Source organism: Schistocerca nitens, chromosome 3, assembly GCF_023898315.1.
Source record: "Schistocerca nitens isolate TAMUIC-IGC-003100 chromosome 3, iqSchNite1.1, whole genome shotgun sequence".
In the NCBI taxonomy this organism is placed as follows: Eukaryota; Metazoa; Arthropoda; class Insecta; order Orthoptera; family Acrididae; genus Schistocerca; species Schistocerca nitens.
Window position 1 is genome coordinate 201,783,164 of NC_064616.1, and position 14,189 is coordinate 201,797,352.

The window sequence follows — 14,189 nt, forward strand, 5'->3', positions numbered from 1 at the left end:
ACTAATGCATTCTGTTTGCCATGCTTGATGTCACAGATCATACCAACTCTTATAATTAAACAATAGAATAACAACAACATGTAAAGAATAGATTGCCTCTCATCACATGGAGGAGGAATTAAGTTGCAGACAAGCACACTGAAAACGGACTGCTAGGTGTTCTAGCAATCGAACTAACTCCTTCATCAGATGCACACACACAAACACAAACAAACTACACACACACACACACACACACACACACACACACACACACACACACGCACGGCCACTGTCCTAAGTGCATCCTTGTACACTCTCACAGGCAGCACTACCATCTTCCACCACCCCACCCTGCTATCTCTCACCCTCACTTCTTGAAGACTTTTGTGTACCCCCACTATTCACCTCAATGACTGTTGCTGCTTGTTTCAGATGTAGTTGCAGTTAGGTCTAAGTGCCCAGAGATGACAGTGGCATTGTTTTCCTGAGTTATGCCTTGTGAATGGGGATGTGTTTTGGTTTGTCTACGCCTGATGAAGGACTTAGTTCGATCACTAAAATATCTAACAGTTTTTTCAGTGTGCATGTCTGCCACTCAACAGCTCCTCAATGTGGCGAGCAGCAATCTGTCCTTTTAATGCTGTATCGAATCTTACAATTTGTGTAATCACTGTGTGGATGCATGGGTACAGTTTTTCATGTGTGTGTACATTCCACGAGTCAATTCACTTACTGTGCACAGTCACAATATGTAAAGATGTACACTGAAAGCACTGATATACATGCTAAAGAAATAATTGCAATTTGGTCATCACAAATTCCCACTACAGAAAGTTACCATCCTAGGATGTATTAACATTAAATTAGAAAATAAAAAATAATCTTTTTTTAATAACTGGTTGTACAAATTGCACATTTCCATGTAGCACTCTTCAACACTTTTATCACCATTGAAATATAATTCATTTTTGTGCTCTGTACATCCAACCTAATGTGAGTTATGTTATATTCTTTGGCAGTGCAGTTTACAATATTTTCTGTGAGTTCCTTATTGTGGAGACTTTTTCCCGTACAGTTCAATTATCTGTGAATGTTAAATCTTTTTCATCATAAATATGACCCTTAATAAATATGGCAGAATTATGATGGACCCAACTGGTACCAGTTTACCTATTAAGTAGTTAACTGATATTATAAAATTTTGAGGGACAAATAGTGTCTCCATGACACTCACGCTTTCTTCATCTCTGGTGTCACGTGATGGACCCAAGTTTCATCCCCTGTAATGATATGGTGTGGTAACTGAACACCCTACATCTACATATGCATCTACATCTACACACTGCAAGCCACCTTGCAGTGTGTGACAGTGGATACCTTTTGTACCTCTGCTACTCCCCCATTCCTCTTCCAGTCTCGAATCGTTTGCAGGAAGAACTGGTACCAGTAAGCCTCTCTGTGGCATCAAATCTCTATCTAATTTTATCTTCAGGGTCCTTTCAGGCTCCCACCCTGTGCGCGTTATTTTCACCCAGTGCGTATATGTACGACTGTAGCAGTCTACCGTTATTATTGAGATAAAAATGAGACGCAAAATCCAGTATTGTCGGTGTAAATCATTTCCTTTTTTTAAATCTTTGTTCAGAAAGTCTTATTTTGTTCAAAAAAGGTACTTTATTAGGAGAAAAAAATACAAAACATATTACATTAGTAATACTTCAAAGTGTGATATCTCTCGAAACAAAAATTCAAACATAAAGGCACATTACATTTGACACAAATGTATCTCGTGTCACTTCGTTTACCATGTTTTGCACATACAATACACCTTCTCTGGGTGGCCTTCTTCTTGAAGTTCCTGGGATTAGCGAGATAAAGTGGCGCTCGGTTAGGCGTAAGGGATTGTCACCATCAGCCGATCTCCTTCCACGACGTCCCTCCGTTTGTGGTTGGTGGTGAATCTCTAGGATCTCCTTGATAAGTTTCTGTTGAAAATCAGATACTGAAATATTTCATCTCGTTTGAGATTTATATAATGCGTGCGCACTGAGCAGAGACAGATCCACCAAATGAAAAAATACTTTTTTGTACCATTTTACAGTTTTTCGTACACATTCTACTGAACTTAGCATCATGTCACTCCTGTCGACGGCCCCCATATTTTCAGTGTAGCTTACGATGAAAGCTGGTTTTGTTTTTGGTTCATTCATGGTTCTTTCAATTTTGTCAGTCGCTGTAATTTCGCTTGTATGAAGAGTTGAAAGCATCCTCACTTCCCGCTTGTCCTGCCACTTCAGAGCAAGAAGTTTATCTGTTGACATAAACTCGATCTCGCCTTTTATAAGTTTTTTTGATAAAGCAGGCATGCCTTTGCAGTTTGTTCTCACAGTTCCACAGGCATTAGTCACTCTGTCATGCAAATAAGAAAATAACGTTGGGCTAGTGTACCAATTGTCAACATATAATGTGTGACCTTTACCAAGGTAACATTCAAGTAAAGTGAGAACAGTGCTTCCAGGTATTCCAACATATACACCAAAGTCAGTTTCATTTTTACGTGTGTTGCTGCACCCACATAAATAATAAAGTCAAGAATATAACCAGTTTCACAACCAATAACACAAAAATTTTTACACCAAATCTGTGGCGTTTGGAAGGAATGTACTGCGTGAAGAAGACACGACCTTTGAAGAGAACTAAACTTTCGTCAATGCACAAATTTTTAAAAGAATAGAAAGCATCTGGAAATACTCTTCTTAAGCGATCCACAATTCGACGTAATTTCCAGATTTTGTCATCTCCAGGGTCCTCAACGTTATCAGCAAAATGTAACATTCTAAGTAACAGAAGATATCTATCTCTCGGCATGATTTGCACAAACATTGGAATAGACAGTAACTGATCATTGGTCCAATATCTGTTTATTTCATTTCTTCTCACTTGACCGAGTGAGGTGGCGCAGTGGTTAGCACACTGGACTCGCATTCGGGAGGACGACAGTTCAATCCCATCTCCAGCCATCCTAATTTAGGTTTTCCATGACTTCCCTAAATCGCTTCAGGCAAATGCCGGGATGGTTCCTTTGAAAGGGCACGGCCGATTTCCTTCCCCACCCTCCCCTCACCCGAGCTTGCGCTTCGTCTCTAATGACCTTGTTGTCGACGGGATGTTAAACACTAATCTCCTCCTCCTCCTCTTCTCACTTGAGCCATCAGAAAATTTACAGCAAGGAAACAGTAAAATTCGTCACTGTTTGTGTTTTTCCAATGTCGCAGTCTTGATTTTTCACTGGCATCATTGCAAAGGTGTTCATAATATAAATTACATTGTTCAGCTATGTAGTTCACAATTTCTTGGCTTAAAAAAACTTGGAAGCAGTCGTGTATAGTACATAAATCATCTAAATTGACGATTTTGCAACCGGAACCACTGTTATTGAAATTATACACTTTAGGGTCCAAACCAGAGTCTTTCCATGTAAAATCAACTGTTTTGTGTCGCTTAGGAGATTTTTCAGGCACACGCTCAGGCTCTTCTTCAGAATCAGAGAAAGAATCGACGATAACATCAAAATCTGGATCTGCATTTACTGGTTCAACGTTTGTTGGTCCACAAATATTTTTTATATGTGTGGTGACAGATTTATCTGCCAGCTCATCGTCATCATTTTCTGTCCACCCATAATCAGCTGGATTGGGTACGATTATTTCCTCGTCATCACTTTGGTTTAGAATACTCAGCAGCTCATCATCTGTAAACGGACGTTAATGTCTCGTCATTTTATTCGGTAACGCAGAAACAGCCGCACACAAGCTAGGTAATATAGTGATACGAATGAAGTCAGCAGAAAGAGAATTCAGCATTCAATAGTCGTTCAGGTATTTCCTAGTATTCCAACAATTAAACTGCATACTTGCACAATAATTACCTCTGACTCGCTGGCTCGATTGTCGGCGTTATACCTAACTATACGACTGTAGCAGGGAACCGGTGTAAGTATTTTTTATAGCAAATCGTATATATACGTCTGGTGCACTGAAACGATTAGCATATATTTACGTCTGGAGCAGTGAAAGGGTTAAAAAGAGTTGACTGTATTTGAATGCCAAAATTTTTAGGAAAAATTTTAAAGGTGCTGAGGAAGGTAGAATAAGGCAGATGGTACCCCGTTGTCAGTCACAGTCTTTTAAACAGGAGCATATTAACCTTTTTTGTACTCTGATAGGAGCATTTATGACTACGTTGTGTTAAAATGACAAATTCAAAGGGCTGTGTTCTCTTATAGTTATTCATGTAATACATCGGCTGGATGTAATTTCTATTTTCGAGTTTCAGCGCAGTTGCTTTCCTATCACGGTACCTAGTCTGATGATGATAAGCATCTTACATTACAGTAAAGGAAGCCCCTGAATCGACTAGCACCTGGACTGGATGGCAATCAGTGATGATGTCAGTGAGAATTCATGACATCCTGAACATTATCATCCATGGAGGATTTGTGTCTGTGGCAGCCTCATCTCCAGAGATAGTCACCTTGCTTAGTTTTCCTGAATTCAGTGGCTGTCAAGAGGCTGATAGCTCTGTATGGTGATGGGGTATGGCTATAACATACCCTGTGTACAGAGGTGGGCTTCATCCAACAGACTGAGTGTAATCATCTGCAGTTGGCTGATGTGAATAAAAACTTGAGTCGTTTGACAACTGGCAGCATAATTAGTTGTCAAAAACTTGTGCATGTCGTCTGCAGTAAGGTACAAAGTGTCTGGGGTATCCACAGTGGAAACATACTGGTGTGTTGCTGTCTTTCCTTCAAATGTCCATTCTTCGATGGCTATAGTTGGTGTAGGAGTTGGTTGCAGCCGTGTTGGCCAGTCACTAGATTGTCGCTCAACAGCTGTGACGTAAGTCAGAGTTGGTCAAGTACATTCTTCCTGACAGGTTCGACTGATAGTAGAGTGCAGTGTTAAAGATTGATACTCCTCTTCTTGAACATTCTCTGTTACTTCCTGACGTATGGATTGACATTCATGGCTCCATTGCTTTTGTACGCAGTCCGGTATTTCTGGCTGCTGTAAACTGCTATATCTCTTCTCTTACTATCTCCCACAAATGCTGGAGGGACCACTTTCAGCAGTTGGTCATCATACCCCTTTCATCTGTATCTTTTTCTGATTCATTTCTTCAATTTGCTGGCATCACTTGATTAATTCTTCTGTCATTGTAGAATTCTTTACCAAAAAAGCTTGGTGCATTTCTTCTGCGACTCCTTTCATCAAGTGTGGGATTTTGTTGACTTCTGTCATGTTCAGATTCACGATGTTGCATAGTGCCAAAATGTTCTTTATGTATAACTGTGTTGTTTCTCCATGATGTTGGGTCACTAAGTGGACTTGCTGCTTATTATTAGCAAATGTTTTCTTCAGTTTGGTGTGGAATTTGTGTCAGCCATTGAGATTCTCTTCATTGTTCATGAACCACTGCTGGGCTGTGCTACCCAAGTAAAAGTAGACACAAACACATCATCTCATCCCACCTGTCGCATTTGGTGACTCAGTTGAACCTTTTCAGCCAGTTTGTTGGGACCTGACCTGTGTCTTTGGAATGGTTGCCCAATGTGCAGCTAACTTACTGCTGCTTTGGAATCCATCTGCCTCCTGAATACATGGATCTTGGGAACAATATACTTTTTGTATTGTGGCTCCTGTCTGTGTAGGCAATGGCTTTTACATTGCCCAACTGACGCAACAGTGATGTATATGTTTTCAAGTATGCAGCATCTCCACCAAACAATGTTGTATTGAAACCATGATTGAGTCCAAATCCGAAGGCAGGGTCCTCAGTAAACTGCAACATTTAACACTGAAAGCATGTTTATTATTGATACTGATGTACATCAGAACATAACTGAGTTTCTGAAAGGAGAGTGCTGCTATTTATTCAAACATTAAATATTACAGAATGCTGGTATTTATATGAACATTGAATATTTCAGAACATTAGAAACATAAGGTATTTCAAGAACCTTCCAAATAATTATTGATGTTTAGGGTCTGGACTGTTGACCTGCAGCATGCCAGACAGACATGCTAACCTTTTATGCCACACTCCATGCCATGCACTACAGCTCCCTGAGATATTATTAATCTGAACTGGCAATGGACATCAACTGATACCTGCTGCATTTTGATACATCTCTGCAGTATGCCCTTTGCAAAAAACATTGACATCATTCTACTTCATAATAGGGATACTCATGTCATGCATACAATGTAATACAATCTGGATAGCTAGGGAACAACTGTGAAAATAGGCCTCAGAATGACACAGGACAGAGTAGAACAGGCCTGACAGCCTGCCACTGGGCAAGACACATTTAACACATTAAGATCCAATGCAGAGTTGTAGTAGAGCTTCTGAAATCAGAAGAAAATGCCTGTTGAACAACTTGTGACTTCATTAGCACAAACAATATATAACACTTCTGCTAGAGAGGTCCAACTGTTGTCAAGTGTATATGCACTCATATGTGCTGAAAGTAAGCCAAAATTAAGAGAAGCACTGATGGGTCCAACAGCAGAGTCAACTTTTGCACTAAATAGTACAACTGAGGATTCGTTGAAAACAAAAATGCACACTGATGATCCAAATGCTTTATATCATCTACCTGTAAAAGCAGCACTAACCATTTTTGGTACACTTCTTGACTGAAAGAGCATTGAAATCAGCAAAACTTTATCATTTCTTGATGTAGATTAAGTTGTTACTGCCACAGTTCAAAAAGCTTTGCATCCTTATAGTTCTGCCTGATACAAATAAAGGTCACTAATTTTGTGCCTCAATCTTCTTTGGAAACATTTATTAATTACACTTGCATAAGTTCACTGCAACATGTCAGTAAGCTCTCAACAAAATAAAATAACTGTTTTGAGCCACAAGTAAATAAGAAGAATGTGGACAACTAATTTTTTGTGAATGCAACTTAAACTGTATACAGCCACTCTGCCTGATAGTAACACAGGTGTGATGATATTGATAAACAGTTGTGGAAACCACTGCAATAGTTACAGTATGATATTACAGTGCCTGTGTTATTCCAAATTATGATGTAATGTACCATCAGACATGCATGCACGACCGAAGGAAAAGGCACTGTGGCAACTACAGCCATTACAAAATACGTGAAATGTATTTGCAGTTGCGAATATGGACTACCATCAGCTGTATAAAGCAATGATGACAATGAACATTTGTGCCGGAGCGGGACTCAAACCCAGATTTACCATTTATCGCAAGCAGTCACCTTACCATTTGGCTATCCGAGCACGACTCATGGCCAGACCCAAACTTCTATATGTCATCAATTATGTGTCTACAACCTGTCCTCATACATTCATTATGTATATTCCTGTGCAGGGGAGACATTTTACTTGAGAGTCATGTGTCCAGTGTTGGTGGATAAAGGGAAAGTGACTTTCAATTAAAATGTCTCCCCTATACTGGAATATACATAATGAATGTCCTAGTACAGGTTGTAGACACTGGTTGATGGCAAATGGAAGTTTGGATCTGGCTGTGAGTTGTGCTCGGGTAGCCGAATGGTAAGTCGACCACATGCAATAAGCAAGAAATCTGGGTTCGAGTCCCACTCCTGCACAAATTTTCATTGTCTTCATTCCATTACACAGCTGATGGTAGTGTATATTCGCAACTGCAAATACATTTCATGTACTCCAATAGTTAGTTCTCTTGGCAGAATAAGTATACAGGGTTGGACAAAAATATGGGAATATCAAAAACACAACACATTACCACGTCTAATACACTGTAGGAAACCTATTGATATTCAAAATGGCTTCCAGTTGTCTCGGAATGAACAAATAAAGATCCTATATGGTTTTCAATGGAGTCTTATACCATTCTTCCTGCTAGTCTCAAGTTCAGGAAACCATAATAGAGGTGGATAGCGATCATGCACACTTCACTCCAAAGTAGACAACAAAGGCTCAGTGATACTGAGATCTGGTGACTGTGGTGGGCAGGGGAGGTGCAACAATTCATCCTCATGCTTACAAAACCAGTCCTGGACTGTGTGAGCTGTGGGAACAGGAGCCTTCTCATCTTGGAAAGCAGCCTCCTCATTGGGGAACAAGGATTGTACCATAGGATGGACCTGATCAGCCAAGATGGTTACATAATCTTTAGCAGTTATGCAACTGCTATAGCAAGAACAAACACGATTTATGGAACGAATTACTTTATAGAGCAACACTTAAAGTTACAGGTTGTGCGTAGCACTGAACACACAGACTGGACAACAATAATACAGAATATAGAACAGGGTGGCACTCATTTGTGATTGCTTAAATAATACTGTTCCTATGCCAGGCAGATGACCCAAGTGGTCTCTATAAGTGGGCCTGTGAACTGTATGGAAATGCAATCTGAAATTGCGCATATCATGAGTGAAGGTACATCAGCAGCCATGCATTGTAACCATTGGGCTCATGGAATATCATGATGTGACTGCCTAAATGTTCACCAAAATCCCACCATGTTTCACTCTTGGGATCTAAACTCAGCTGGAAGTTGGAGACAGCATGAAACAAGACTCATCTGACCAGATGACATTCTTCCATTGCTCCAGAGCCCAGGTTTTATGTCTTCAGCACCAGATTTTTCTTTTATGTGCATTTGCAACACTGATGAGTTGTTTTGGGATTCCAGATCATCCTACAGTTCTCTTACCCAGAGCTCCCTATGTGTTGCATTGGTGCTGACAATGTTCACAAGTGCGACATTCATTTCTGCAGTGAGATTTGCAGCTGTCATCTTCTTGTTTTTCATCACAATCCTCTTCAATGGCCATCTGTCATTATCACTCAACGTGCTCATTTTTCCGCATTGTGACTTAGTATGGACTATAAATCTTTGATATGGTGCCTTTTGAAACACTGAGCACTTTGGTTCCCTTCATTAAGGAAGCACCCACCATATAGCACATCCAAATTCACTTAGTTCTGACGTAATGCACACTCAACTATACAGAACATTGGTCTGACCATAACTGAGACTTGCAACATGCTGAGGACATTGGACAGCTACCATGCATAGTCAAATACAACGGTGCAACATGCAGGCTTGGCTATAGTCTGCATTTATGTTCAGGTATGAATTTCTCACAATTTTTCCATATTTTTGTTGGGTCCGTAGTTGCTGAAGCGTAAATTCGCTCTAGCAACCTCACACATACATGTGTAGTCAACTTGCATACCAGTAAAATCACTCCACATCAGCATTTGGCTGAGTCCATAAATAAAATATCATCTTCCAGGGAAACATCAGTTACCATTGGCATTGTCTCACTCACAGAAAATGAGTGAGCTCGTGACTGCTTGAGCTTGAATCAGCTGGTCAGCTGGTCTCACATGATCAGTCAACCCAAGATATTATGTGTCCCTTTATGGTAGCACCTTTACTGGATATACACACAATAAAACTTGCCAATTATTCCACATAATCCATCAATATGCCCATATCCAAATTTCTGCTTAGTTTCCTGTGTTACAGTGTATAGTTCGAGTCGCACAGTTGATAGGCTACAACCTTGTCTTACACTACTGCTTCCCTTTTATGTACTTTGACTTTTATAACTACAGCCTGGTTTCTGTACAGATTGCAGATAACGTTTCGCTCTCTGTATTTTAGCTCTGGCAACTCCAGTTTTAAACAGTGTATTCCAATTAACATTGTCAAGAGTTTTTTTTTTAAACCTACAAACACCCTGAATATAACTTTGTCTCTCTCCAATCTGTATTCTAAGGTAACCCTTAGATTAGATTAGATTAGATTAGATTAGATTTACTTTCATTCCAATTGATCCATAGTATGGTTGCTTCATGTTCCTGCATTGCTGATGGTTAATTCTCCCAAGGTTTTTGTGATGGAAAGTCGTCTACCCCATGTGCGTTGTTTTGGCTTTGGTCTTTCAGTAGTGTATCAAGTTGTTCTTGTAATACAACGAGACTTCAAAAAGTATGATACACATTATTATGACAGGCCAAGTAACTTTTGTTGAATGCTGCACTACAATTCATAGTGAAACAGATACATGACACTATTTCTCAACACAGTCTTCAAGGCTCTGCAAACAGTGGTGGCAGTGGTGGGAATGTTATACCAGTCATCAGTTCCTTGATGATGAAATTGTCTCTTTGGTCAAGGAGCCATTCAAGAACTGCTGTTGAATGTCCTCATCATTGGAAAATCTTCAATTGCTGTGAATCAGTTCCTGAATTCTTGGACATTGTCTCTTTTGCTCAATGTTTATGGCTTTCCTTCTTGATAAGTATCACCTATATCTGTACTGTATTGGTCAAATTGTTGGCAGCATTTCACTGTAACTGGGCACTACATTGCCCATGGTTCGTATACTGCCAGAATTTCATAGTGAATCTGTGTGCAATTTAGACATGTTTCATACAGGAATCATACTGTCCTGTGTACTTCAGCTTTGAAATACATTTCCAGTTGCCACAGGATTTCACTCCCCCAATATATATTTGTTAACCATGCCACAGCAGAACTGTGTCTGCAGGGAATCTGGAACATGTACTCTCTCCTGAAATTTCACCACTCGGGTTGTGCAGCGGTTTTAGTATGGGACTACATGTATAACTTATTTTTGTAAGTCCCCTCATATCACGTATCTCATATCATCTTCATCCATTACCTATTCCCGTTCCATAATATTATCTTGAAGTTTCTGTACTCAGATATCCCTTCCACTTTTTAACCTTTTGTATGCTTAATCATCAGAGTTCTTGGTGTTGAAACAGCTACTTCTCTTTTCTCCAAAGGTTTCTTTAATTTTCCTATACACAGCAGCTGTCTTTCCCATAGTCATACAAGTTAATACACCTTTATGCTTCTCCTCTGGCCATTTGTGCTGTGCTATATTGCAGATTTTTTTAAATTAATTTTTTATCTCTGTATTCCCATTTGCTACATTTTTGTTTCTCTCCTTTCTTCAATTAAATTCAGTATCTTGTATGTTATCCAAGGATTGCTACTGCGGTTTGTCTTGTTCATTTAGTTGTTCCTCTGCTACCTTCAATGACCTGTTTCAGTCAGTCAGTCATTAATGTTCCCTTTGAAACTCAAATGATCTGTGGTTGTTTCAGTTTGTCCATGTCCCATCTCCTTATTAATTTCCTACTTTTCTGCAATTTATTGTTCATTAATCTGCATTTCTTAACTAACAAGTTATGGCCAGAGTCCACATCTGCTCCAGGAAATGTTTTGCTCCACTTTTCCACAGGTTCCACTAAGTATGTATGGCCAGACAACTAGTCTGGCATAGAAGTAATAAATTGTCCACACAAACCTTCCTTGTGAAGCAGTCTATTAGTGGAAACCATACCAAAATCCCTACAGTAATTCCTGAGATTAGCCTTCACATACAGCAGAAATATGCTGTTGGGAACTATAATTTATAATATATATAGATCATTTGTAATGAGTAAACTGACCTTTCATTTTCAGTTTCACTGCTGTTATTTTTATTTTTGCTTTTGTTGTATACTACTCTTGTCCATTTGTATTTATTACTTGATTTAAAGTCATCACTTGGCTGTAGCTTTGTGAATGGCAGATATTCATTTGAAGAAAGACAAATTATATCACTCCACCGTGATTTGTGGTTACATTCATTTGTATTACTCTGCACTATTGTGTCATTATATTTTGTGAGAACCCGTGCTTTTTGGTAACTACAACTTCTAGAAGTTTTCTGATGCTTCAGATCTATTTTCTTAATTTTAATATAAATGTATCAGTTATCGACTGTTATCATCAGTTTGAAGCACTTCATAATTTCATCTTTGTAATTCACTTCTGATGTTAATGTCACATTTTCTTCACACACATAGTGAAAGTATGACCACTGAAAATAAAATAAAATAAATTACTTAGATACTTTGGAATGAACTTCAGTAGATGCCTAGTTCCTTGCTAGCCTCATTTTTGCTATCTTCCTGTATTGCTCACTATGTCTGTAACACTTGGCTGCCAAAATCCTTATTCATATCCATCACTATTTACCTATTCATGGATGTTTTCATCTCCAGGAGGAAAGCATTGCTTCTAACAGTAACAGAATATTTCAGGCTTCATCTTTTTATTTTTTTTATAAAAGTCATAAATTATCACAGATAATTCTCATTCGGATAATTGGAACATTTCTGTTCAAGTACAATTTTGTGTCTTTTTTTTTTAGGACTTCCAGTGCTTTATCTGAGTTTTGAAACATTTGCAAGAGATACAGCATTTGGTGTAAATTTATTAAAAATTCTCAGGTTGTTGCCTAGTAGTAGCTACATTTGTGGATAATTATAAGGTTAAATAACAGTTTTCCATCGAATTGTAACCTAACATTTTTCTCATTGTATCATTTACTTAACTGTTCTAATTTTGTGTTTCTAAAATTTTATCATATAGATTTTATGAACTTCTTTCCAGATGGGTTCACATACGAGTGTGCAGCAATTAATGAATGGTTCCTCAGTGGAAAATTTACTAGTCCCATGACCAACAGTCAGTTGAGTAATACCAAATGCATTCCAAATACAGATCTTAAAGCAGAAATTTGTCAATTTCTTTATGGTGAAACAGCATCCTGAATTTCAGGTTTTGTATTTGTAACCCACCTGTATGTACATGCCACATGTAATGGTGTTACATCACCTATTACTTCTAAATTCTAAATTCACTAGTCATAAAATGGTGACTGATTTTGTTACTGTGCACAGCTACTGTTCTCATTCTGTCTCTCACATGTGAAAACATATGCTTTACTGATGCATTGCCTATTTTCAGGACATTATAAAGCTAGTTTATTCTTTTTAAATTTGTGTGCACAGTTAGCTGAATATCCTACCATTGCTGATTGGTGATGTGAACATATTTTTGTACTTTTGAACTTTCGCTACAAATTGAAATGTCTATTTTTATGCAGTGTTGAACAACAGTTTGTGACAAAGGCAGTGTGCCTTTACTTTTTTATGTGAAGTTGAAGCTTCTAAGTTTTATGAAGGCTTATTGCTGAGGATGGTACACTTTTCAAAACACAAAAGTGTAGTCAGTGTAATGTTTGAATGCCATGAGTGACAGAATTCCATTATCTGTGCTTAACTTTATTTACAGGTGTGTTAGATTGATTGACAATGTTTATGTAAGTGCATTAGCACTTGGAGTAAGTAAACAAATGCCAACATGCTTTACAGTTCAAATTCGTTATCGTGCCAGGAGAATTGGAATATCCTCAATGACACCATTGCTGTAATTGAAGTGCATAGAATCTAGTTTATTGTGTTGTCGATACATTTGAGCTTTACCCATAAAGAAAAAGAAACATTTGTTGAATTTTATGTATTATCTTCAGCTTTTTTAAAACATTTTTATTGGTAAATCATGGATCTCCGTTTAAAAACCATGTCCTGTACTGCTCTTGTGGATGTTACATTTTAATATATTGTTTTAATGAGTTAATATATCATTGTTTTGTAATAAAAATTAGAGATATTACAGTTTATGAGACGATTTTTGTAATGTGTGTAATTTGTGTGTTATTCCATATGATTGGGGAATCCATGGCACCTGAATATATTTCATTCCTACAGTTACATTTTTGTAAATGTTGCACCAAAATTAAGTATTAATCAAGCAGTATTTTTAATTATGATTCATCCAGAAAGCTCTCAGATCTCATTGCTGTTTCTGCCAAAATTATTCTCATTGTTACATGACATTTACAGTACTCAGTAGCATTCTATGTACCCAGGATAAAAGATACTTTTTTATCACAGAATTTGATGAATTTACTGAGTACTGAACTAGTTATTTTAGGTTCAAGAAATGTAATTCCAGCTAGAGTAAACTGTGTAAACAAGTGTTTCTGTGTTGCTGTTACAAGCATTGCAATACATTGTTAAAGGAGATGAAAATTCAGCCTTGAATTTCATTATTGATGTTACTATATTTGTTCAGTTTTATTGCCATTTTTCATTGTAATTGTTGTAACAAGACATTTAATACCAAAGTTTGGAAGATTGTGGCACTGTGACAGATGACATCTGATCGAATATATGAGTACCTTCACGATTAACAGTTGGACACTCTATGTTTAGCACACGTAAAATTTAGTGTTGCTA

At 38.1% G+C, this 14,189-nt stretch overlaps 1 protein-coding gene across 2 annotated transcripts in view; it reads left to right on the forward strand.

The window, feature by feature from the left end:
- Nucleotides 1-13,471, forward strand: part of LOC126248147 (WD repeat, SAM and U-box domain-containing protein 1-like) — a 195,236-nt gene extending 181,765 nt beyond the window's left edge. For both annotated transcript variants that reach the window (XM_049948883.1, XM_049948882.1), the window contains exon 18: nt 12,499-13,471. In XM_049948883.1, coding sequence (XP_049804840.1) covers nt 12,499-12,659 — 161 coding nt within the window. In that variant the 3' untranslated portion in view covers nt 12,660-13,471. The remainder of the gene's footprint in view (nt 1-12,498) is intronic.
- Nucleotides 13,472-14,189: the final 718 nt, after the last annotated feature.